Source organism: Pinus tabuliformis, chromosome Q (genome assembly GCF_031772625.1).
Source record: "Pinus tabuliformis cultivar Carrire ecotype Pingquan chromosome Q, CPIR1, whole genome shotgun sequence".
NCBI lineage: Eukaryota > Viridiplantae > Streptophyta > Pinopsida > Pinales > Pinaceae > Pinus > Pinus tabuliformis.
The window spans coordinates 101325614-101351317 of NC_142296.1; the positions used below are offsets into that span (position 1 = coordinate 101325614).

The 25704-nt window shown below is 36.3% G+C and overlaps 1 protein-coding gene across 1 annotated transcript in view; it reads right to left on the bottom strand.

Moving 5' to 3' along the window:
* Positions 1-10521: 10521 nt before the first annotated feature.
* Positions 10522-25704, bottom strand: part of LOC149218430 (OVARIAN TUMOR DOMAIN-containing deubiquitinating enzyme 6-like) — a 219094-nt gene continuing 203911 nt past the window's right edge. Inside the window, exon 9 of the mRNA XM_089383992.1 lies at positions 10522-10584. Coding sequence (XP_089240118.1) covers positions 10537-10584 — 48 coding nt within the window. The 3' untranslated portion in view covers positions 10522-10536. The remainder of the gene's footprint in view (positions 10585-25704) is intronic.

The window sequence follows — 25704 nt, forward strand, 5'->3', positions numbered from 1 at the left end:
ACCTATTACTTACCCAAACAAAGGGCTAAAGCCCCTTTGCCTCATATCTAGTTGTGTGCTCCACATCCACATTTCGTGGAGACTTTACATTCTTTACAAAACCTTTACAAAATTTGGTTAAACTATCCTTAAAATTGACCCTAGGGACCCTATCCCAACAATTCTTACATATAGAAATGGAAATAAAATAGCTTGGGAGATGGTAGCTTATCTCTGAGAAGAGATGTGGCAGCTACATGCCTTTGAACTATGTTACAATGAGGCTCTAGGGCCTTTTTATTATTGAACAACAAGGGAAAACCATAAACAACCAAAACCCTAACCCCGGGAGATGAAATTCCAAGAGTTTATGGGCCCCGTTGGGGTTAGTTGGGCATCCAACTTCCCTGGGTCATAACTTGGTCATATATCTCCATTTGGCGCGTATGAAACCTCGTTGGAAAGATATCTCTGAGTAATACAAGATTTGCAGTCCCTTGCCAATGGCCTATGGTCTACTTCGGACCTTAAAAAAACGTCATTTAGGGGGTCAAAACTGCTCTGGAAGTTCAGGACCCGAAAAACAACTAAAAATAGTAAATTCTACTATAAACAAGGAAAATGATGAAACAGACTAGAGGTCTAGGTGGAATAGGTGGGTGGACACTAATATCCACCCATATCAATCATCCCTCCTTAGGAAGAAATGGTCCCCATTACATGTAGAGCCTCCATGAGGTGAGGAAATTTTTGTTGAACCTGTTCCCTGGTGAACCACTTCCTCTGGTGAAGGAGTTAGACCACTTTGACAACTCGGTATAGTTGGATCCTCTATTGGAAAGTGTTCTTGATTTGTGTGTCCATGATCTGATCAATTGTGGTTTGTTCCATGCAGTTTGGGTTTAGCTCTATTGGTGTGAGTTGTTCTGCAATGTCAGATGTGTCAAACAATGGTGGAAAGTACAGTTGAAGGCGGTCCACATTGAATATTGGGTACTGGGAAATGAACAATGGAATGATGATCTCAAAGGCATTGTCCCATACAGCCAGGGTGATGGTTTATGGCCCGTAACGGAGTGGGTGAATCTTGCACTAAGGCCCAGCTAGGTGTTCCTTCTGCAGATGTAGTCAAACTTTGTTGCTCACCTGGAACTTGTGTGGTACCCGATGTTGATCATGTCGCTACTTGTACTTAGCATTGGCTCTATCCAATATGTCATGGACCTGTTGGCAGATGTGTTGAATTTTTTTAATGAATTTATTAGCCTTGTTAGCTTCAGATTGGACGTCAACTGAATCTACCGAAGTAGTTGCAAATGGTATGGCCACATCAATGAGACATAATGGTTGGAATCCCAATACCACCTCAAAAGGGGATGTGGCCAGTTGAGATATGGAGAGCTCTATTGTAGTTGTGTTGGAAATGGGGGAAGCTTTCATCCCATGTGCATGGATGCTTTGAGTTATGCATGCACAGAATGCATACGATCATCCTGCTGACGACCTCTATTTGGCTAGTTTGGGGTGGAAATTCATGTACTTAGTGAGCTTGGTATCTAACATCGACCAGATATTTAACCAAAATGTACTTAGGAACCTGTTGTCCCAATATGAGATAATGGATTTTGGGATCCCAAAGTGTACCCACACTCGTTCAAAGAATAGCTTAGCAGTATCTTCTATTTTGATACTCTTCTTGCAGACCTCTAGAATGTCCATCTTAGAGAATTTGTCAACGACCACGAAAACGAAGTCGTTTCCATCCTTAGTAGAAGGAGGCCTCGACATATAATCCATGGAGATGGATTCCCAAGGTCAACTAGGAGTACACATAGGAATATATAGGCCTTATTTCTTGATGGTCGGTTTCGCAATGGCGTAGACAGTGCAAGCTATGATGTACTTCCCAACATCATGTCGAAGGTTCAGTCAATAAAAATACTTTTGTAGCACTGCCACTATTTTCTCTACCCTAAAAGGTCCAGTGACCCGGCTATAGTGTGCCTCCCAAATCATCTTGGCAAGCTTGGTTGAAGGAACACAGAGGTGTCCCATGTGGTATAACAGCGCATCCTAGAGGAAAAAAATTGGAAATTTCTTTCCATCCAGGAGCGTCTGTTATGTGTTGTCGAATTCTGGATTGCCCTTGTAAAGATGCGGCCACCCCGCAGTCTCGTTCCCATAACAATCAAGCACAATGTTATTCACCATGACCGGTGGTCAGTTGAGGTATTCTGCAACATTTTTGGTGCTTCCCTTCTTGTACTTAATTTTCAAATGGAACTATTGCAGGTATGTGGAACATTTCGGATGGCGATCAATCTGCAACTTCCCTTGTGTCTATATGAACTATAGGGGTTGGTGGTCTATGTGGATGACTATTTCCTTCCCTAGAATGTAATTCTTCCATTGTCGACAAACCTACAGAATGGAATACATCTCTTTGTCATAGCAGGGATACTTTCGAATTGTATCTGAAAGTCTCACTATGATATGCTACTGGATGCCCTTGCTGAGTAAGAAATGCACCAATAGCATAGTCAAAGGCATCTATCTCGATCTCAAATGGTTGTTGCAGGTTTGGTAATGTGAGCATTGGTGCAAAGCAGAGGCGATGCTTCAACTCAGTAAACACCTTCTATTGGGATTTGGACCAAAATAATTTTTATTTCTCTCCTCCCTTGGTGACTTGACTCAAAGACCAAGTGATAAGAGAGAACCCAAACACGAACCTGCAGTAGAAGTTGGCAAGACCCAAAAAGTTACAGAGCTATGTTAGAGTGCTTGGGGTTGGCCAATCCCGAATGACATGTATCTTGGTTGGGCCCACATGCACACCCCTCTCATCAATGATGTACCCCATATATTGAACCTGGGTCATACCAAAACTGAATTTCTCCAAATTGGCACACAACTTGTGTTGTCGAAGAGTTTGGAGCACCTGTCAATTATCATGGAGGTGTTCCTTCCAACTCTGGTTGAAGATTAGAATGTCATCCAAATACGAATGAGTTGGTGAAGGGTCACAAGATGCCGTCCATTAGCTTCATGAAGGTTGTGGGGGAATTTGTCAACCCGAAAGGCATGACCATTCATTCGAAAATACCCTCCTTGGATTTGAAGTTAGTCTTCCATACATCGAAGGGTTTGATCAGTACCTGGTGATAACCAGACTTCAAGTCAATCTTGCTTAAATATTTGGCCCCCTTGAGCTGGTCAAGAAGGTCATCAATCTGTGGGATTGGATAAATATTCCAAACAGTGATCTTGTTCAGCGCCCGATAGTCAATACAAAGTCTCCAGGTCCCATTCTTCTTCTGTACCAACACGGTCGGGCTCCCACAGGGTGATGAACTTATATTGATGTGCCCTTTTGCAATAGCTCTTGAATCTGCCTCTTTATTTCATCGTTCTCTAGAACATAGCATTGATAGATCGGTCCATTGGGTATGGTGAGCCTAGGGTCAGATCGATGGACTGCTTGACCTGACAGTGTAGAGGTACCCCTGTGGGTGAGGTGAAGATTTCCCTTTACTCCTCTGGAACCTTGTCCATTTTTTTTTTTGTGCGGAGGATCCCTGTCTAGAGGTTATGGCCCCAGTATTATTCTTTCCTTGAGGACAAATTATAAGGGAAACAAATTTCTTGGTCTAGTAAATGATCTTATTGCATTGCTTCGTCATGATCAATTAAATGGTGGTACACGGTGCTACCTTTGGTACCCTATACAACTTATTGCCCAAAGTAATAATAACAATGCGAGGCCTAGACTCATACACAGCATGTCACTTCCACGAGTATGGTTGGCCTAATAATACATCACAAACTTCAAGAGGAGTAACATCACACAATACTTCATCTACGAAGAGCTTGATGTTGTAGGGAAGGCGGAATTGTTGGCTAGTGCGGAGATTTCACCCTTGGTCAAGCCACCCGATGTTGTATGGTTGCGGGTGTGGTGTAGTCAATAGGCCCAGACACTTCACGGCCTCTACTGAAATGAGGTTCTTTTGTTTCCCATTGTCGACAATGAACTACAGTGGATAACCCTTCACCCACATATATGAATGGAAGAGTCGCTCCCCCTCCTTTAGATATTCAAGCTCATTATTTTGGATCATGGTGGTGGAAACGGTGACACTGGGCTCTGCATCGATAATATGCTTCCCTTTTTCATTCCCCTTGTCGATTTCTGACTCAAAGCCAGAACATGCATCTAATTTAGAAGCCTTCAGCTCAGCCACTAGTAACTGCTTGCCTTGGCACTCACTTGTGTTGTGAGTGGGGCTCTTATGGAACTCACACCATTTCCATGTGTCCTTCTATGTCTTTGTGTTGTTTTCATTTTCTTGTTGCTTCAGTGGGTTGTCTTGGGTCACCCCGCCTTGGCTTTGTCCTTTCTTCTGTGATTTGTGGGCACCTTTCCCTTGCTTTAGATTCGCAAATCCAAAGTCTCGCTTCTTCTGTTTAAATTTCTACTCAATCTTGATAGCATATTGATAGGTGGCGCTAAGTAAGGAGATGTCTAGGAACTCCATCTCATCCTAGATGTACTTTTGTAGACATTTGTGGTAATTGAGTACCAAATTCCGCTCAAAATCCTTGATACCCAGCTTCATACAAAGGGTATGGAAAACATTTGTGAACTCTAGCACATCTTGGTCCCTTCATTGCTGCAGTGTGGTCCACCTTATGTATTTATCTTCATAGCTCACGACAAGGTAATATTGTTCCTTGATGGCATCTCAGAAATAATTCCAAGTGGGTGTGGTTGAAAAATTAGGATTTCCTCTCGTCCTTTTGTTCACAATAGGTTTCACACCAGTCCTTGACATGTGAGGCGGCTTTGAGTGCAAAAATAATATTTTCCCGATTGGGAAAGTCATGAATTGAAAAATATCCTTCCAACAGATTTATTAACCTTCTATCTATGGCGTTTGCATCTATCTAACCTTCAAATATGGGAATGTCTACGTTAACTTGTACCTTTAAAGGAGTGGCACCTTTAGAGTGGCTACTAAATGAAGATGCATCGCCTGTGGGGTATCCGTCGAAGGATCTGGGAAAAGTTATCCATCATCGCATTACTTTTTCACTTGAGAGATTCCTCGAGTAATATTTTTAAAGGATTTCTTTCCCCCTCATCTTTCTTTTCTTCTGCCATGGGAGGTCATCGGTTTTTGAATGGTTGGCCTTGCAAAGGTTCAACCAGTTCAAGCCCTAACTCCTTATACCCTGACCTTGTTGGGGACATGAAAAGAAAATCAGAGAAAGAGAAGACTGCTCTGATACAACTAATCCATAATTATGTAGGAATGAAACAAAATACACATATACACTGTTGAGCGATAAAAAGGTGTCTTTTTAACTCCTAACTACCTTCACATTAATTATCAACCCAAGGACGACTTTTTATTTCAAGAGTGTACTCAGTCTGAGGCGGCTATTTACTCAAGAGTAATGTTTTGCAGTATAGTGCTTAAAATCCAAAAGTAAATGAATGCTTGAAAAAGAAATCTAACAATAACATAAACTCAAATGCTCTGAAATCCAACTATCCACTCAGCAAACATCAATTGAGGATACAGTAGCAATAACTCATTCCTCTAGAGATTGATGCAATTGAAATCAAACTAGAACAAGACAATCAATCTGGGAACGAGGAAGCAATAACCAATGTTCTCTACATTTGACAGTCTTGCTTTAAAGCAATAGAAATTGAACTAAAGCTACCATTGAAAGTGAACTAGGAAAACTCTTTAAAAGCAAACTATTGCAATTAATCAACAGAAATGAACAACAAAGTAAATGGGCAGTAAACTGTAATTAAAGGAATCGAATAACCAACAGTCTATAATGAATATCAAGGTCTGGAATGAACAACGAAGCTTTACATTTGAAATGAACATCATAACAATATACATTGAGAAGGATGATAACCTCTGTCATGATGGAAAAGAACAGCCATGCGATTCAATCTCAGCTTGTGCAATAGAACAATTTCATAAAATATTATAATAGCTCGCTGCAAAAACATGAAACTGTAAGGCAATACGATTCAAAGAAATAAGAATTAAATCAAACCATCACACGGCGGAAATTGGAAAGATATAATACACAGCAGAAGCATAATCCACCAGTGGTTGGGCCCTTAGCCGCCAGCGAATGCTGCTGGGCTACTTCAGATGAGAAGAGTGAACAACAACCCTTTTATTTATTCATCATCAAATTGTGAAATTATTACAACAACTAAAGCTTTGAGAATTACAATGGCAATGCAACAATCTCATTTTCCTCCTATTTTATCCTATCCCATCATCATTCTTGAATCTTTAATTTTGAATCCTCAATTCTCCATCATTTTTCCATTTTTTCCATTTTTCCATCCCCCTCTCTGATCTCTGTTTTCATTTAAATAGAGAGAGATCAGAGAAAAGTTACAACAGAGATAATTACAACATGATTTCTATTACAAAATTATATTGTTTCCAACCAATTTATCAACAAGAAGATATATTTCCATCCATCTTTCAACAAGAGCAAGGCGAATTTGGCTTTGCAGCTAAGATTTGGAAAACGGCCACACAGCGAATCTGAGAAAATCGTTCTCAAAGAACCCTGCGTTTCTCTCAATACAAGCTGAATTTGGGCAAATCGTTCTTCACTAAAGTTAATTTGGTCCATTCTGGACAAAACCCATGTTCTAGATTTTCCAGATTCATCTTCATTTGCTCAGAATCTCAACCGCAAAAATGTCACTTCTTACTCCAGCGCATTTCTAAGTTGGCACTTTTAATGATCAAATCTTCAATCTGGAAATTATCTTGGAGGCTAAAAATGGTGAATAATGTTATAACCAATTTATTAAACTTTCATTGATAAATCATGCATAATCATCAATTTATTAGAAATAAAGGAGAATAAATAACATTTGTTCATAAGAGCATAAATCATTGTAAAATAGAATTATATGATAAATTATGATAAATGACGTGATGAAGAATGGTAGAAATGGGTGGAATAAGCATTAGAAAGTGATAATAATAATGGAATATTAACGACCCAACATACCCCCACACTCAATATGTTGCATGTCCTCATGCAACCCAAAGACAAAACCCATGTGTTAACCAAGCAATAAAAAAATTTGTTCATCCCAGCTCATGAAATGGATAGAACACATGAATTATTCCTTAATTAATGAATATTCACTTTTAGCACTCTTGATGAAGGCATAAAAATTTTTATATTGACGTTCAAGTTATGTGCATATGAAGTTGCAGCAAAATATGATATAAGTGACATCAACCTTCATTAACCATTTTCCCAAAAACTACAAACCAGATTTTGTTGAAATGTTGCAAGTAGATTTGTAATATATGAATGCCTCTATGATCCAAAAATCAGATCATTTTGATGCACGGATCATGAGATATAAACAAAATGGTTGTATGTGAGAGTGCATGATTTCCGAAATTTTATGAACCAATTTATCTTGAAATTATCTGGGTATGTGTATTTTAACAATATGTCTGTGTTTTCCAGAGATCACAAGAATTGAGTTAATTTTTTTTTTTTTAAGATTATGGAAATCAATTTCTACACTGAAATTGTATGCCTTAAATGAGAAATAAAATAGAAAACATTCATCATGCGTAGCAATTCCTCCCCCTCTCTGAAGAATTAGCATGCCCTCATGCGATGCGAGAAAACAAATTGAGGTGGTTGCTACCATCTGTTGAATTCTATGCTTGGTGTAAAACAACATGGAATAAGGGAGGTGTTGAGAAGGAATAAGAATAGCAATGGATGATAAAGAATATGAATAACATGGTCATAAGAAAGAAATGAATGAAAGCAACACTCCCCCAAACTGAAAGATGATATGCCGCTGAAAAATGGGGAGTGGTACAGATGTGGACTGAAGGATGATAAATAATGCTCAAAATGGATTTTTACGAAATTCTCCTAAATTCGCAATAAATCAGAAAATTATGCGATTTTACCTCAAGTTTTACCTCCAAAAATTGTGAAATAACATATATGGACTGGCATTTGTTGAAGCTGATGTAGGCAGAGTTGGCGCTGAAAGTGATGCAAAAGGTGGAATCCAGGTAAGCACATCATGTCTGAATAATTGTTCACGTTCGCGAGTTGCTCGAGCCTCTTCTGTTAGTTGCAATAGTGTGGTCATGTTGTGAATAGAATTCTTCCCATACTTGTTGTTTTCCTGTAAACAAAGCACTATTTGGCATACAATGTTCTTGAATCCATAGTGTTAGTTTTGAATAGGAACAGATTAAGATGTATACAAAAATTTCAATCAGAAAAGCTTGTGTATACAGGCAATAGTAATATTTTGTCAAATCAACAAGTTATGGCAGAGTGTAGTAATCATATCACATGCAATCCCATAATGCATACATTCCCCCCGCCAATGGGAAAAGGAATTTCATGACCATAAAGCATATGAAAGGTGTTGTGCTGAGAGCAAGGCAAGGGAATGAACAATATTGTAGTAAATAAAGCAAAGTACACATATCAATGATAATGAGAGTTATGGTTATAATGAGAGAAGAGTATATAAAGATAGTTATGAATAAAAGATAGGACACTTTGGATTGATGATAAGTTATGTGAAAAAGAAAAAGAACAATGATATGCCAAAAAGATGCTTTACTGACTGTATTCTTAGCTGAAAAGGATGTGATTGATCAAAAAATAATTTGTCATGCGTAAAGTTCAAAATAGGGAAAATTAAGGAAATAACTTCTCTGATAAAAAAAAAAAATAAGAAAATGGTATTATAGTAATAATTGACGATAAGATATAACTTCAATACCATAAGCAGAGCCGCTGCTGCTAGCAGGCGTCCATAGCCTTGGCAGGGTTGCTTTTTAACCCATATGAGCCAAGATCCTAAATTTCTAAATGGAGAGTTACAGTGCTGTTTCACAGAAGAGATCAATGTGCTGGCGTGGTAATCAGATAACCACACTGCCATTCACTGGGATGTAGCAAAATTGATCAGGTTGGCTCGTGATGAGACCTCCTGTTCCAAGGATAATTTGGCTATCCAATGGATCATAACTCTGGTGTGGTGGCCATAATGGGAATGTCACTCTGTTACAGCCTTATGAACATGGTAGGCTGACTCGTAATGAGACCCCCTATCCTCCATCTGTGAACAAAATTTTGTTGTTATCACTCATTTTTATGATAAAAAGAGGGAGGCTCAGTACTCCTTAAGAGCAGGGATGGTGGAAGAAGTTGAACATGTCAATAGAAAAAAAATATACCCATAATCTCATTTATTATAGACAGAGAAGATTAAAACCAGGAAGGATGGAACCAGCATGGTATTAAGATGATCAATCTGAATCATGTACAGTAGAAAACAATGCAGTAAAATAATATATAAATAATTGTGTCTTTTTGAAAATAAACTATCATCAAGGAGCTGTCATGTTAAAGATCATAACGTAAATGATATTAACTCGCTTCAATAGAATCCATAATTCTTGTCCTCATAAAAATAGTATACTTCATACCATGGAAGGGAATCAAGAAAATGTGGTTGAGATGAACTAAGAATAATCTCACAAGAGGAAGGAAGGGTTGCTCTCGAAATACTCCCAAAGTGTTGCTTTTTTTAGGGAACAGCAAAAACACTCAAAAAAAGTGTTGTTCTTTGTAGGGAACAGCAAAGGAAATGCACACCAAAAAGAAAAAATACACATAAAAAAGTGTGAAAACGCAAATGTCGTTCCTTTGGAAAAAGGAACAGCAAAAACTAAAAGTGTCGTTCCTTTAGAAAAGGAACAGCAAAAATGAAAAGTGTTGTTCCTTTGGAAAATGAACATTAAAAACGCAAGTGTCGTTCCTTTGGAAAATGAACAGCAAAAATGAAAAGTGTCGTTCCTTTGGAAAAAGAATAGCAAAAATGCAAGTGTCGTCCCTTTGGAAAAGGAACAGCAAAAATGAAAAGTGTCGTTCCTTTGGAAAAGGAACAGTGAAAACGCAAGTGTCGTTCCTTTGGAAAAAGAACAGCAAAAACGCAAGTGTCGTTCCTTTGGAAAAGGAACAACAAAAAGTGTCATTCCTTTGGAAAAGGAACAGCAAAAACGCAAGTGCCGTTCCTTTGGAAAAGGAACAGCAAAAATGAAAAGTGACGTTCCTTTTGAAAAGGAACAGCGAAAACGCAAGTGTCGTTCCTTTGGAAAAGGAACAGCAAAAATGAAAAGTGCGGTTCCTTTGGAAAAGGAACAGCAAAAACGCAAGTGTCGTTCCTTTGGAAAAATAACAGCAAAATGAACCGTGGAAAAGGAACGGCAAAATGAACCGTGGAAAAGGAACGGAAAAATGAAAGTGAAAAAGGAACGGCTGACACAAAAAGTGTTGTTCTTTTGAAAAAGGAACAGCAAAACGAAAATGTTGTCCCTTTGGAAAAGGAACAGCAGAAACAACAAAAGTGCACACAAATGTTGTCCCTTCAAAAAAGGAACAGCAAAAATGCACAAACATAAAATGCAAGCACGCAAAGAATGAATTAGTTGTTCACTGTATTGATGCTGAGGATGAGTTACAGTTTGAATGAAGCAACACCTGAAACACAAAATATAAGAGAAATTAGAAAAGAAACAACATTTTATTTAAAAAACAGTATGTAAATAAATTAAGTTACAACAACTATGATATTATGTAAAAAAAATGATCTATTCGAAAAATGTTTTGGCAGCAAAGACATGGCATGAATCTTCAAATAGAAATCAATTCTTCATTTCTTCTATTATGAATCCATTGGGTAATGAGTTGGATGAAATTCATTTTTTTCATTTAAAATTTCTTTCAAGAATCACTCGTCCATAAATTGACATTCTTTTTCACCTAGGACCTGCAAAAAACGAGTGTCTACCTACAATAAAACATTAAATCAAGGAGAAAGAGAGGTGCACGGCTCCCCTAATCCAAGAATTATGCAAAAAACTAACAAATAGTTACTCTGTAGAACAAATCCACGGAGAAAATAACAAAGTAAAATTTATTTGTCACTTGCGGGAGAGCAGTGGCCAATCATGCTAACCTGCAGTGTTTTGATCACAACTTCTTTGTTTTTCGTCCAAATTGAGTGATTCCAAAGCCAAATGAGAGCTAATTCAAAGTTTTATCTCCAATAGTAACAGGTTTTGAAAATTCAATGATATGATATTTCAATTTTAGTTAGAACAACCTGCATAACAGAGTCATTTTCAATTACTCAGCTTAGACCAACAGTTGATACTTCAAGCATAAATTTTTCGTTTGATGTCAGATTCAAATGATTCAAATTGGAAATGAAAGCAGATTCATTTATTTATCTCCAATAGAAACAGGTTTTGAACACAATAAGAATTGATAGGTCAAATACTATAATGAACAGCCGGAAAGACATAGTTTTAAGGGTGCTGATTTACGGTAGACAATTAGTATTTTGATCATAAATTCCCCATACGATATCAAAAATGAGTGATTCCAATTGCATTATAAACTAGATTCATAGGGGAATCTACCATAGAAACAGGTTTTAAAAATTCATTCATTTAAGCCTCCAAAAGTTGACTGTCCCAACTATGTTCCTAAGCTGCCCGCTAGACACCCTATCAATGTAATGGTTCGAACTTTTTCGTTTCAAATCCAAATTGAGTGATTAAAATTGGGTTGTAAATTAGACATCAAGGTATACTTAGGATAGAAACAAGTTTTAAAAATATTGCATTTTGGTCCCTCAAAACATGACTGTCCCGACTGTTTTTTCAGAAATTTCATCAAGCCCACAAGCCAAAAAAAATGTGATATTCAAGCATTTTTTCAAATTGGTGATAAAAGTGAAATTGAGTGTTTGTAGAACTATTATTTTCATTATAAGTCATCTACATACACAAATGAATTAAAAAATTATCGCCGATGTTGATTTCCATAGCATGTTGCAACAAAAAACAACTAGCTTTACAAAAATAAAAATAAAAAATATGTGTTTATTTATTTTATTTTCTCCACTATCCTACTCTTCTTTGAGAATCTAATATGTTTATGTATAAGAGTATTTCTAGTGGAACCATTTTAAAAATAAGGCTTTACGTATGCACATACCCAAATTTGAAAAATGCATGTTGATAAAAATTAGGGTATGAGAAGCCAACTTCCCTTGAAAAGATGACATCAAAAATTGTTGAAGTATGGACTGATGATGCAAACACGTGATGGAGTGAAACCAATCTTCAATATATCCGTTACTTTCTTGATTTCCCATCATACCATGAAGTTCTTGAGCTTTTAAAATGGGTTGTTGGTGCAACCTAAAAAAAACCTCATTTTCTTCCATAGCTTCTACAATTTTTGAATTTGAAACATTCTGAATCTCATTGTAAGTTTTCTCTAATGGCACATGTGAGATAGAATGGGTGGGAAGGTTGGGTAAATTTGGCAGTTCAACATTGTAAGCATGTTGTACTGGTTTATTATGGTGAGGGTGTGGAATTAGTTGAGCAGGAAATTCAAAAGTAAAAATGTTGGGCAGTTTCTTACCATAACAGAAGATGTTCTTCATATGTTCCTTCGAAGCTCCTTCTTCCAATGTTCTTGTCAATTAGTTAGTGAAATGGGTGGTGCTTACATCACCACTTGAGTGAAATCATGTGATTCATTTTTCAAAATTTCTATTTTTTTTTCTAGTCATTCACACAAAAATTCAAACATCTATTTCTACACAAAAAAATTAGCAAATCTGTCGGAAAGCGGGCGGGGGAGCAGGGCTGTTACATGCTCCATACGCAGGTTCTTACCTTCCGTTTTTAATACCCAATTCTTTCCTAACATGCACTCATCAGATGCACACTACTCTTTAAAAATGGCTACACTCTCGCCGGCAACGGCGCCAAAATGTCGAGCAATAAAAAGGTGTCTTTTTAACTCCTAATTACCTTCACATTAATTATCAACCCAGGGACGACTTTTTATTTCAAGAGTGTACTCAGTCTGAGGCGGCTATTTACTCAAGAGTAATGTTTTGCCGTATAGTGCTTAAAATCCAAAAGTAAATGAATGCTTGAAAAAGAAATCTAACAATAACATAAACTCAAATGCTCTGAAATCCAACTATTCACTCAGCAAACATCAATTGAGGATACAGTAGCAATAACTCATTCCTCTAGAGATTGATGCAATTGAAATCAAACTAGAACAAGACAATCAATCTGGGAACGAGGAAGCAATAACCAATGTTCTCTACAATTGACAGTCCTGCTTTAAAGCAATAGAAATTGAACTAAAGCTGACATTGAAAGTAAACTAGGAAAACTCTTTAAAAGCAAACTATTGCAATTAATCAACAGAAATGAACAACAAAGTAAATGGGCAGCAAACTGTAATTAAAGGAATCGAATAACCAACAGTCTATAATGAATATCAAGGTCTGGAATGAACAACGAAGCTTTACATTTGAAATAAACAGCATAACAATATACATTGAGAAGGATGATAACCTCTGTCATGATGGAAAAGAACAGCCACGCGATTCAATCTCAACTTGTGCAATAGAACAATTTCATAAAATATTATAACAGCTCGCTGCAAAAACATGAAACTGTAAGGCAATACGATTCAAAGAAATAAGAATTAAATCAAACCATCACACAGCGGAAATTGGAAAGATATAATACACAGCAGCAGCATAATCCACCAGTGGCTGGGCCCTTAGCCGCCAGCGGATGCTGCTGGGCTACTTCAGATGAGAAGAGTGAACAACAACCCTTTTACTTATTCATCATCAAACTGTGAAATTATTACAACAGCTAAAGCTTTGAGAATTACAATGGCAATGCAACAATCTCATTTTCCTCCTATTATATCCTATCCCATCATCATTCTTGAATCTCTAATTCTGAATCCTCAATTCTCCATCATTTTTCTATTTTTTTCATTTTTCCATCCCCCTCTCTGATCTCTGTTTTCATTTAAATAGAGAGAGATCAGAGAGAAGTTACAACAAAGATAATTACAACATGATTTCTATTACAAAATTAGATTGTTTCCAACCAATTGATCAACAAGAAGATATATTTCCATCCATCTTTCAACAAGAGCAAGGCGAATTTGGCTTTGCAGCTAAGATTTGGAAAACGGTCACACAGCGAATCTAAGAAAATCGTGCTCAAATAACCCTGCGTTTCTCTCAATACAAGCTGAATTTGGGCAAACCGTTCTTCACTAAAGTTAATTTGGTCCGTTCTGGACAAAACCCATGTTCTAGATTTTCCAGATTCAACTTCATTTGCTCAAAATCTCAACCGCAAAACTGTCAATTCTTATTCCAGCGCATTTCTGAGTTGGCACTTTTAATGATCAAATCTTCAATCTGGAAATTATCTTGAAGGCTAAAAATGGTGAATAATGTTATAACCAATTTATTAAACTTTCATTGATAAATCATGCATAATCATCAATTTATTAGAAATAAAGGAGAATAAATAACATTTGTTCATAAGAGCATAAATCATTGTAAAATAGAATTATATGATAAATTATGATAAATGACGTGATGAAGAATGGTAGAAATGGGTGGAATAAGTGTTAGAAAGTGATAATAATAATGAAATATTAACGACCCAACATACACATAGATGCAATAAAAATAAAACTTCATTTCATTAATATCGAAGAACTGGAATATGCTTACATACAGAAATGGAAATAAACTAGCTCGGGCGATGGTAGCTTATCTCTGAGAAGAGATGTGGCAGCTACATTCCTCTAAACTATGTTACAATGAGGCTTAAGGGCATTTTTATTATTGAACAACAAGGGAAAACCATAAAAAACCAAAACCCTAACCCTAGGAGATGGAACGCCAAGAATTTGTGGGCCCCATTAGGGTTATTTGGGCAGCCAACTTCCCGAGATCTTAACTTGGTCATATTATCTTTGTTTGGCATGTACGATACCTCATTAGAAATATCTCTCGGAGTACTATAGGATATGTCACAAGCCTTTGCTTACTATTGTAGGCCTATTGCGGACCTCAAAAAAAATGATGTTTAGGGGGTCAAAACTACTTCGTAAGTTCAAGACCCAAAAAACTGCTAAAAATAGTAAATGCTACAATAAACAAAGAAATTAATGAAACCGACTGGAGGTCTAGGTGGAATAGGAGGGTGGACACCAATATCCACCTGGATTAGTGATAGTAGAATATTTATATTCTACTTGATTGAATTGCTTTGAAATAATCATCTAGTCTTACAAGAATGAGAGGTTGAGGACCATTTTGCATAATGTGCATCCATAAATTGACTAACATTATGTTAGAGGTAGTCATTTTTCCAAGGTGTATCCTCAAGATCCTCAAAAGAATCATCATTTTGGGAGGTTCTAGGAAAAAGGCATTATGACAAGGACTAGTATATATTCCATATTGTATGGAAACAATACTCTTAAAAGGATGAAGGAATGTAATTGGTCAAATTACAGTCTCATTGTGGAATACATAGAGTTGGGTGATTGTGTGAAATATTAAGAATGCATGTTTGAAGTAACTTTTGGGTAAGATTCATATAATACTTAAGAAAAGTTGGTCATAATTTATGCATAGATAATCTTTCATTTGATTATATGATGTCAAAGAAGATGAACTTGACTTACTCTAGAATGAATGAATATTTAGGAATTTCTTTCCAGATTATATAAAATAATAATCAACATCTAGTATAATCTCTGAAAGAAAATTTGCAACTTAGTAATCAAGTTCAATCCTTGGGCACTCTGATGCATGAAGGAAGACTTGTTTGGAGATGTGCCATGAGGATGTTGACGTTTTTCTAAGAAAGATGTCATGATGAGGTAACTCTTATGTTCATAATTATTATTGGTTATCTGATTAACATAGTGTTTAGCTACATGGAAGAATGTTGCAGGAATACATGATGACAGTTAAGGAAAGTTGAACTGTATGGATGAAATGTATGAAGAATGTTGAGGGAAGCTCAATATTAGGTACCTGGCATCTATGAATTCAATATGTGCTCATATTGGAATTAAAAGGAAGCAGTGCAAGAAGATAATGTAAAGGTCAAGATCGTACAAATAAATATCACTTTCATGAGGAAGTTATGATCGGCTTAAAGTTTGGAGAGGCACAATTTAATGCTTTCATTGATGATGTCAATATGAAAGTGTTGTGTAATATTGATGACCTAGAAACTGTCACAAGATTAAGGGAAGAATGTGGCTCTGTGATACCAGGTTAGAAGAAGGCTCAATACAATGAGATGTGAAAGAAAGAGGGAACCATGCTCAAGTAGTTGATATTCTTATAAGAACAAGACAGGTAGATTATGGATATGACTTCCCAATTAGAAAGGAAGTCAAAAATATCCTCTAGATTTGGGAGGGGGTAAAGGAGTCTCCTTGAATGGGAGCAAGAATCTATTCTCAAGTTAAAAGGAGAATAGGGATATACTCTCTGGTTGAGAGGGAGTGACGTTGGACATCACATGTGAATTCTTGTCTTCATGTGCCATTCACTTGAATAGGACTAACAATCATAAGTCTAAATGAAGGTCCTGAAGAAAGAATGGTGGAGGACTTTATAAGCATCTTTGGTTTTCTTGAAAGAACGAAAAGGGACCAACACTCTTTGAGGATAGGACAAGTGTCCAAGATAAGAGCAGTCAAAGAGGACCAATATTCTTCGAGGATTCAAGATTGGAAATCCAAGACAATAATAGTCCTAAAAGGACATACCTTTTGAACATCTGGATGGGGTATGTGACTTATAGAGGTAGTGTGGTATTACATGTAAAGCCTCCCAACATAATTCTCTTGAATGAAGTAGAGCTTGTCTAGTTACGCCACAAAGACATTGTTGGTTGATCATATTGGTGATGCTTACAATTAGCTTATCAATCTGACTCTTCTTATTAGAACTTTTCAAAGGGAGTATTGTCCTTGTACCAGCAGGAAAATTATGAATACCTCCCTAGTTAAGACGGAGCACTAGAAAATGTAACTATTTTCAGACTTCATAATTGTCATTTGACTCATGTCGTGATGTAAATCTTATGTGTCTATCAAAGGATAAAGAAAATGATGTAAAGAACAAAAAAAAAATTGGAGCATGGGCTTCATGCTCAATTTATTTTTCGTTAGGTATCCTAAGGTTTACATGAGTCAAAGAGTCATTGTCACATTGTAAAAGACCCATTTAGGCACTTGTATCAAGAAAAGAAAAATATTTTTGTATATAAAAGACTCTAGAATGTTATGATATTCCGACACATAGGAAATAATTAAGTATAACTTGGTCTAGTGTATAGTTAGGTAAAGTGTGTTTCTTTAGTATGTACTTTTTGCAACTTACAATCCGACGATCACGATATGTTCTAGACATGAAGTGATCTGATGGTTCATTCTCTCCTCGGTGTTACCGATACTTGATCCTTGACTTAACACCCAATTGGTCCATGATCTCTATTTAAAGAGTATGGAGGTTCATTTGTTAGGTGACCATTCATGAGAGAAACTTATGTAAATTTTCTTTATTTTACATTAATAAATTTCCTGAAGTGGTCGCATTGGCTCAGGTCGTGGATTGTTTCCCTCTTTGAGGGTTTCAACCACATCAATAATATTAGTGTACTGATTTGTGATCTGTTTGTGAGTGGTGTCCTTTGGTGTTTTATCTAAGGAACTTACCCTGTAAATTCCTACATGGTATCAGATTTATTCGAGGGCTGCATCTGTTGGTGATCCAAATCCGAAATCGGTACAACTGCATCCGACTATCGTTTCCTAGATCTACTGTTTATGACTGCTTTCAGCCCAAGAGGTCTGCTCTATTGTGTAATGAGCATTTGTTCTAGTGAGGAACCTCTTTTGTTTCACGCGAAAAGGTTTCTGGTAGCCCAAGCTACGTCATTTTTAAGATTAGGAGGTATATTGTCTTTATTTATTTCAGTTTATAGTCCTATACAACAAAACAAAAACAAAAAATTACCTGATCTATACCTTTCATTTCTGTGCATGCTCTTTTCCCCGCGACTCTATGCGATCTGGGCAAACCAGAAACAGAAAGAAAGGATTTTTCTCATGTGTATGCTCTTTTCCACTGTGCCTTAGTGCGATCTCGAAAAATCAAAAACATAGAGGAAAATATTTATTTTCCAGCCAAATCTAACATTAGGTCGTAAGGCTTGGATACTTTTTTTTGTTCGTTTGGTTTGTGTGGTTGTTTTTTGTTTTGTAGGCAAAAAGTGGTTTTTCAAGTAAGAACACACCCCAAAGCTTCAATGAGAAAAAATAAAAATAAAAATAAATAAATAAAATCCCCTTCCTCCTTTCCAAAAATTACTAACATTTTAAACTAGTTGACTTGGTCTAAATTTACTTTGTGAGAATAGAGGTCTTGGGTTCAAGTCATTCTTTTTGTTGAGTTACTTTTACAAAAAGCACATGTAACTTATGTTTTAAAGTTACTTTATGTAAAAGTGTTCTCACCCATTATAAAAAGTGAGTCACTTATAATTCTAAAGTCACTTTATCTTTTATTTAAGTTTATCTTTTTTTTAAAGTGATCTAATTAGATTAAGTTTGGAAATAGGGCAGAATTTTTTTAAATATAACATCATCATCAACTTCTCAACATTCACATGGTTCATTGGTATCTTCAACAACTTTTCTTCAAAAGGTCATAACTTCTTCATCTAGAAGCCATTTTCAGAGCCATATTTTTTTAATCAACCTAATTTTTCCAGATCTTTCCATTGGAACACTTAGTTTCAACATATACAGCTTCAGTTTCTTTTAAAATGGAAATTCCATGTCTATTTATTATTGACAGTGCCAACTAATTCTAATGTCTATCATATATGGTGGATTTACATAGAAGTAAAGGTCTTTATAGAATAGCCAAGAGTCTAAACCTCAAGATAAAGATAAGCAAGCCAAATGGGAAAATAAGCAAGGTCAATAACATGCATTGATAGGGATGTCTATTTCTCCAAACCTTAGATTCCATATCGCATAAATTGATACCCCCGATGAAGCAATGAAAAAGCTCAATAAAGTTTTTGGAATTAAAAATGAAATTAGAGCGCATCAACTTGAAAATAAGTTGCTTACGTTGGACCCCAATATTTTTTCTTCCATTGAATATTTTTTGTCCAAGTTCAAGACCCTTAGACTTCTCTTGGAAGGTGTCAAGTTTAATAAAAAAGATGGTACCCTTATCTATTCCATTCTTACTAAGTTAGGACCAGCCTACTCTGTGTTTGTTTCCACCTTCCATTCTACTAGAGAAGCCTTTATTTCTCAAGGACAAGACTACAAGTCCTCCTCTTTTGATGCCTTTTGTGATTATTTAATAAGAGAACAAAACAAAATCTTACATCCTGGTCTTATTAATACTGGAAACTCTTCTAAGAAAGCCTTAGCAGCCCAGCAGCAACCAAGTTAAAATAATCCTAAGAAGCAGCATCCTAAAATGAATGTTCGTAAACCAAACAAGGGTCCTAAGCCATTTCAATCTCAAAATGAAAATCAACTCAACAAAATGATAAGGCAACTAAAAACAAAGGGAAGAACACTGATAAACATTGCAACTTTTGTAATCATGATGGCCACTTAAAATCCAAATGCTTTAAGAATATGGAAGCCTTGGAAGAAGAAATGAAGAAGCATGACATCCATTTTGAGCACTCTTCAACTTCAACTTCATTTTCAGGAATAACACTTTTTCCACGTAGTTGTCAAGCATCTCGGTTTGGTTATGCACTAAATGTATCTTCTTCTTCTCATTCTCATGAGTGGCGCATTGATTCTGGAGCTTCTTATCACATGGCCAAAAACAAAGCCATGTTTTCTTCTTTAAATGATTGTAACACCAAAAATATATATGCTGTTGATGATAGATCTCTTAGTGTTGTAGGGACTGGAAGTATTTATCTAGACAATGGTTAATTTAATGATGTATTATGTGTTCCTACCTTATCCTGCAACCTTCTATCTGTATATCAGATAACCCATTTAGGTGAAGGTAAAACTGTTAAATTTTCACCTCATGATGTTGTAATTAAGGACCTAAGAGATCCTAGACAAATTTTAGCTACTACCATCGCTGATGATTCTACAAAGTTGTATAAGTTCAACAACTTTGGGTCATCAACTCTTCCCTCGGTATTTGTTGCACATAATCATGAAGTGAACAAACTTTGCCATGATCGATTTGGTCACTTAAACTATCGCTCCCTTCAAAATCTATGTAAAAAAATATGGTGACAGGTCTTCCTATGGTATCTTGCAAAGAGGGTGTTTGTTTCAGATGTGTACTCGGAAAACATCATCGGATATTTTGAAAAAAGTGCCTCTTGGCATGTCTCAACCCCTTTACAGCTTGTGCATTATAGTGCCCCACTCTAGTTGACTGACAGTGATATGAGATTAACATTTATTTAGCCCTAAGTCCCACACTTTATTATTTGAGGACCTCAGGTTGAGGATCCGAACGCATGACTCTATTATTATTGGTTGTGATATTAGCAGTTGTGATGCTTATGTATGATCTCCATTGATATTATGATGATGATAGCCATGATGGATGTGTCCCCTATGTTACCTACTTGCATTAGTTCTGGTTCACAATGAACAATGATGTGAATGACCAGATGACAGTAATAATTATATTATGACAATAACTAACACTCAGAAAACTTGTTACTGATTATTATTGAGTATGGCAGGAAACCACTAGAGGCACTCGCACATGACGAGTTGACGACACCTGGTTTGATGAAAATTTATATTATTTTATCTTTGAAATTCTAAGTCGATTTTCAAACATGTTATATATGTTTATCTATATTCTGATGATATGTTAATGGTTGCAGGCACAGATTAGTTGCTTGGCCGAATGACTCACATATGGGTGATGGGGTTGTACAGTGAAGTTGTAAGATTGACAAATTCAACAATTGGATGGAACTGCATGGGAGGGGTGGGACAGTGTCCCTGATCTCACCCACTAGCACTCTCGTCATGACTTGGGCTAGAAAGGTTGAAACACCTTCACCTTAAAGATCACGATGTCATGAGAGCAGGTCCTAAAGTTGGTTAACTCATGAAGATTTTACGGGGGGGTGCGCATCAAGGTGGATTCCTTGATCCCCGACACCATTAGTCTCACTATAGTAGGAAACATAAGATATTATAGTGGTCATTGTTGTTGCACCTATATTTTCCCCTCATAGCCACTGGATGCTTGAAGGGAAACTGGCATGGCACCCTTGGAACTTCAAAGGAATTTATTGAAGGGCACGACCAACTTGACACCCTTGGCATCACAAATAAATTGTTAGGCATGGCACCCTTGGAACTTCAAGGGAATTTCTTGAAGGGCACGACCAAACTTGGCACCCTTGGCATCACAAATAAATTGTTAGGCGTGGCACCCTTGGAACTTCAAGGGAAGTTCTTGAAGGGCACGACCAAACTTGGCACCCTTGGAATCATTAAAAATAAACATAATCAAGAAATAAAAACTCGGTAAATTTACATCAAGGGTAAATGATGTTAGAAACCGAGGTAATTAAATCAAGAATAAAACTTGAGTTAAGAGGATCATGGGAAGAATAAAATATTTTATCTTAAAAACTCTACCCTCCCCATGTTGGAAATTATTAGGTAGATTATGTAGTTTAATTAGGTAAAAAGGGGAAAGAGGGACATAAATGTAAGGATAAATATTAATCCTAAACTAGTTAAACCTAATTAAGAGAAGAGGAAGGTGAATTAAAATAAGATTAAGAAATTAAATTTTAGAGAAATGTAGAGAACCTCCATGTGGAAAAAACCAACATAAGAATATCCATCTAAGAGATAACTTGAGTTAAATTAGGGAGTAGATAGGGGATCAAATCTTGACTCATTAATTGACTTTAGTAATGAACACAAATTAAGGAATAAAAAGGGGGATCAAGAGGCAACTAGGAGAAGAAATAGGAATCTTGTTGAGGTGAGGAAAATATTAGTTTTAAATTAAAATTTAAGTAAATAATTTTGGAGACCCTTGATGAGAGAGTGACACATGGGTAGGTGAATAATCAAACTATTGAATTATAAAAAAATAATTAATTATGCATGACATGCCAAGTGTCATCGATGAGGACTCCTATAAAAGAAGGGGCAAGCCATGGGAGAAGGGATTTTTTTTTTTTGGGACCCTATTGTTGGATGGATGAGACTATGTCAAAGTAGTGACTACGAACTATAGTGAGTTTGGTGAGCTAGAGGACTTTAGAGAGGGGACTCTTGAGCCAAGGAGTGCTCTCCTCTACCAGCTATTACATTCCTCCATGGTACAACCCCATTGCAGCTCGGGGGTCCGCGGGGAAGAAGAGTACCCAAGGAGTAGGCTGGGAGGTTAACCGATGGGTCATTGCATTTGGATCAAGTTGTTGTCATTCATACTCGGAGGTGACCGACAACGACGGAAGACAAGTAACGACAAATCAAGTGGAATCTCGTCTTCTGGTGAACGGTACATATGTGTTACAATATTCTTTTGTATGATTTTTTTTATGGCTTTAGTTAAATATATATTAAATTTTATGAGATGTTCAGTGAAATGAATTTCAGGGATGTGTTAGATAGTGCTGAATAAATTTGAATTCCAAATGTTTTCTCTTTTGGTTGTATTTTATTGTGATGAAAAAAAGAAAAATATATATATGGACGGTCCCTACACTTGGTATCAGAGCCAGGTTTTCAAACCCTTTGGGACCTTATAAACCCTACACCTACTTTGTGTTTTCTACCCTCTTGGATTTAAAAAAAAAAAAAATAGTTATTGACCCGTGTCGGAAGATAGTCTCCAACCCCATGAAAACTAGAGCTTTCTTTATCAAAACATACATCTGATGAAATTTTGGAAGGGTCGGACCTCAATTCTGGTAACCAGTACTCCAACTAATGATATCCAATTGTATTGTGTTATATTATTCAACCCAAGTATCATAATATTGATCTAATGTCTAGCATGTTGTTTTAAGTTTTCCTCAGGAATTTGAATCCTTTCAATTTGACTAATCGCAGCCCTAGAGAGCTGACTATTAGAATGAAACCCTTAATGACTGGCTAGCAACTACAGTAGGATATGCTGATTAAATTGTTGCCTTTGATTTCTCCATGGATTAGAATTTGTGCTATTCCTTTCATACACCTTGAATCCTTCGCACAGGGTTTCTTTTGCCTTTAATCCGACGAGTTTTCGAAAAGGAATTCTTCCAAGTCAGAACTTGATCTGGACCAGCCTAATGTTGAAGAGTATCTAATGGAGGCACATTTGGACGGCACTCGGCAACCCGGCAAGAAACTTTTTCCGTATCCTTCACCGTTTTTCTCATTTAATTTTGTAAAATGTTAAGCAAAGTAGTGCCTCATTTTGTCAGATTTCGTTTTAAGTTTTCTCAAATGCCCTCATCTTTCTCTGGGAAATTTACCAATGCGATCTTCTTTAATATTGTTATGAATATTCTGATCTTTTATTATTATTGTTGTTGTGAATTTTCTATCTTTTGAATGTTTCAACCCTCCAAATCGTGGTGATAGGTACTCAGAAAATGAAAATTAATATATTTTTCCCTTTTGATTTTGTAAAGAGCATTAATTACACATGGGGAAGTTGTTTTCTTTATAAATTTATATAGCAAAATCAAACAGTTGACTGTGCACAATTTCATTTAATTTGAATGTTTTTTTTTCTTCCTTTATGGTGCTCATCTCTTTCCATCACTTCTGCGCAAAGGTGTGGTTAAAAATTTGTTCAATTCCCTTCTGTACCCACGCAATTCACCATACTCTGTACACATAGTCTTCTCTATGCAGATCTGGAGCAGTACGCACAAGGCTCCATGCTATGGTGGTCCTCACACTCCAACATTCTAGATCAAAACTAATTTTGGTTCCTTTTCACGGCATTAATTCCCATCGAATCATCTAGACACCTTCTTTGATCCACTCACAGTAAACAATGTCCAATTCATATTATTACCCCATTAGAATACTCAATTTCTTCAATGTTGGTCATTGGCAAAAATATCCAAATGCTTCATTAAACTCAATGAAAACTCACAAGTACCCTATACCCAGAATCAATTAACAGATTAATACTCTAATCCATCTTCAATTTCACATGCAGAGAACTATAAATCCAAGGTTGAGATTCTTGTGGAAGAGAGCCAAGTTCAACGTTGTTGTAAGGGCCAAGTTCTAGTATAGATCCAGTGTTTAACAATGGGTCAAATAGATGACTAAGGGAGGTCTAATTCCTCTTTATGAGTATCCATTCTAGTTGTTGTTCATGGGAGACAATTCTAGGGTAAGTTTATTAGTCATTAGGACAAAATATTGCCAACCTTCCTGAAGCACGAATTGCTGGTCAAAAGGATTGTATACATAGCATATTTGTTGATTGATATATCTGTGGGAAAAGGCCAAGTTCACAGTCATTTCGGAGTTTTTCATATGAAGTGCTTCATCTCTCTGTATAATAACTAAAAATAGTTTACCAGGGTTTTGGCAAGGGAATTATCTACCATATTATTTGCTATTCAATTGGACATAGACGAAGGTTTTTTTTTTTGTTCCAGACCAATTTCCACCAATTTTGCAGTTTACCCAAATTTGTGGGCCAATGGAGAGTGCCACTTCTTTCCACATACGCAAATTTGGCCTTCTAGTCGTTGTTTTATTTTAAACCTTGAGCTTTTCTGTTCAGCCAGAAATGCCATAAATATACTGGATGCTTGTTTGGTAGAGTAAATTGAGAATTCATGCCTTTGATTTCAGCTAATGTGCATAAAAAAATAAATAAAATAAATAAAAAAACCTATAATATTAAGAGAAGTTCTATTTCATTGGGGTGTAAATTCCCAAAGACTCCTATAAACCACTGTCCACTGCTGAGCCTCTCATGCAGCCGCTGATGATTTTTGTTTTGTGATTATTCTCACGCTTTGTGCTATTTGTTTATGATGTTTATGGGACTCTATATGGATTGTTAAGCTATTGTACTGCCAATGGGCCAATATTCATCTAATGGGTCGTTTTTGTTTCTAAACCATCTAGTTTTTGAGTTTGTATGGTGCTCGTGGTGACCAGATTTGGGGCCTTCTTTGGGGTTGATAATGCACTGGTAGATCTCTTTTTATAGTAACAGCTAAAGGAAGTATCTTATAAAATAAAATAAAATCATAAACAAATTATACCCAAATTTGATATAACAGTTGATAGAGTAAGAGGCAAATCTACATAAGTTAGTTCTTTTTGAAATTACCCTAGTTTATCAACCAAAGGGCACCAAGTCAAACATACTGTGAGCATACTTTAGAATTCAAAAAAAAATTTGATTTTGATGATATCTATTGCTCAAATTACTGACGTTGTCTATTTTTTTAAAGGTGAATTATCTAAGATGACTGATGAATGAATTCATGTTTGAAGGCCCTCGATGCTTTTGCCACAGAAGCATTGCTTACACTAATCCCATATAGAACCATTTTTTTAGTTAAAAAAAAAAATTATGTTGATGATTGACAACGAGGTTCATGCAGAATTGCACCAGAGTTGTACAACTTAGTAATAGGAGTACACTAGAATCCTGACTTAAGATATATATATATATATATACATATACATATA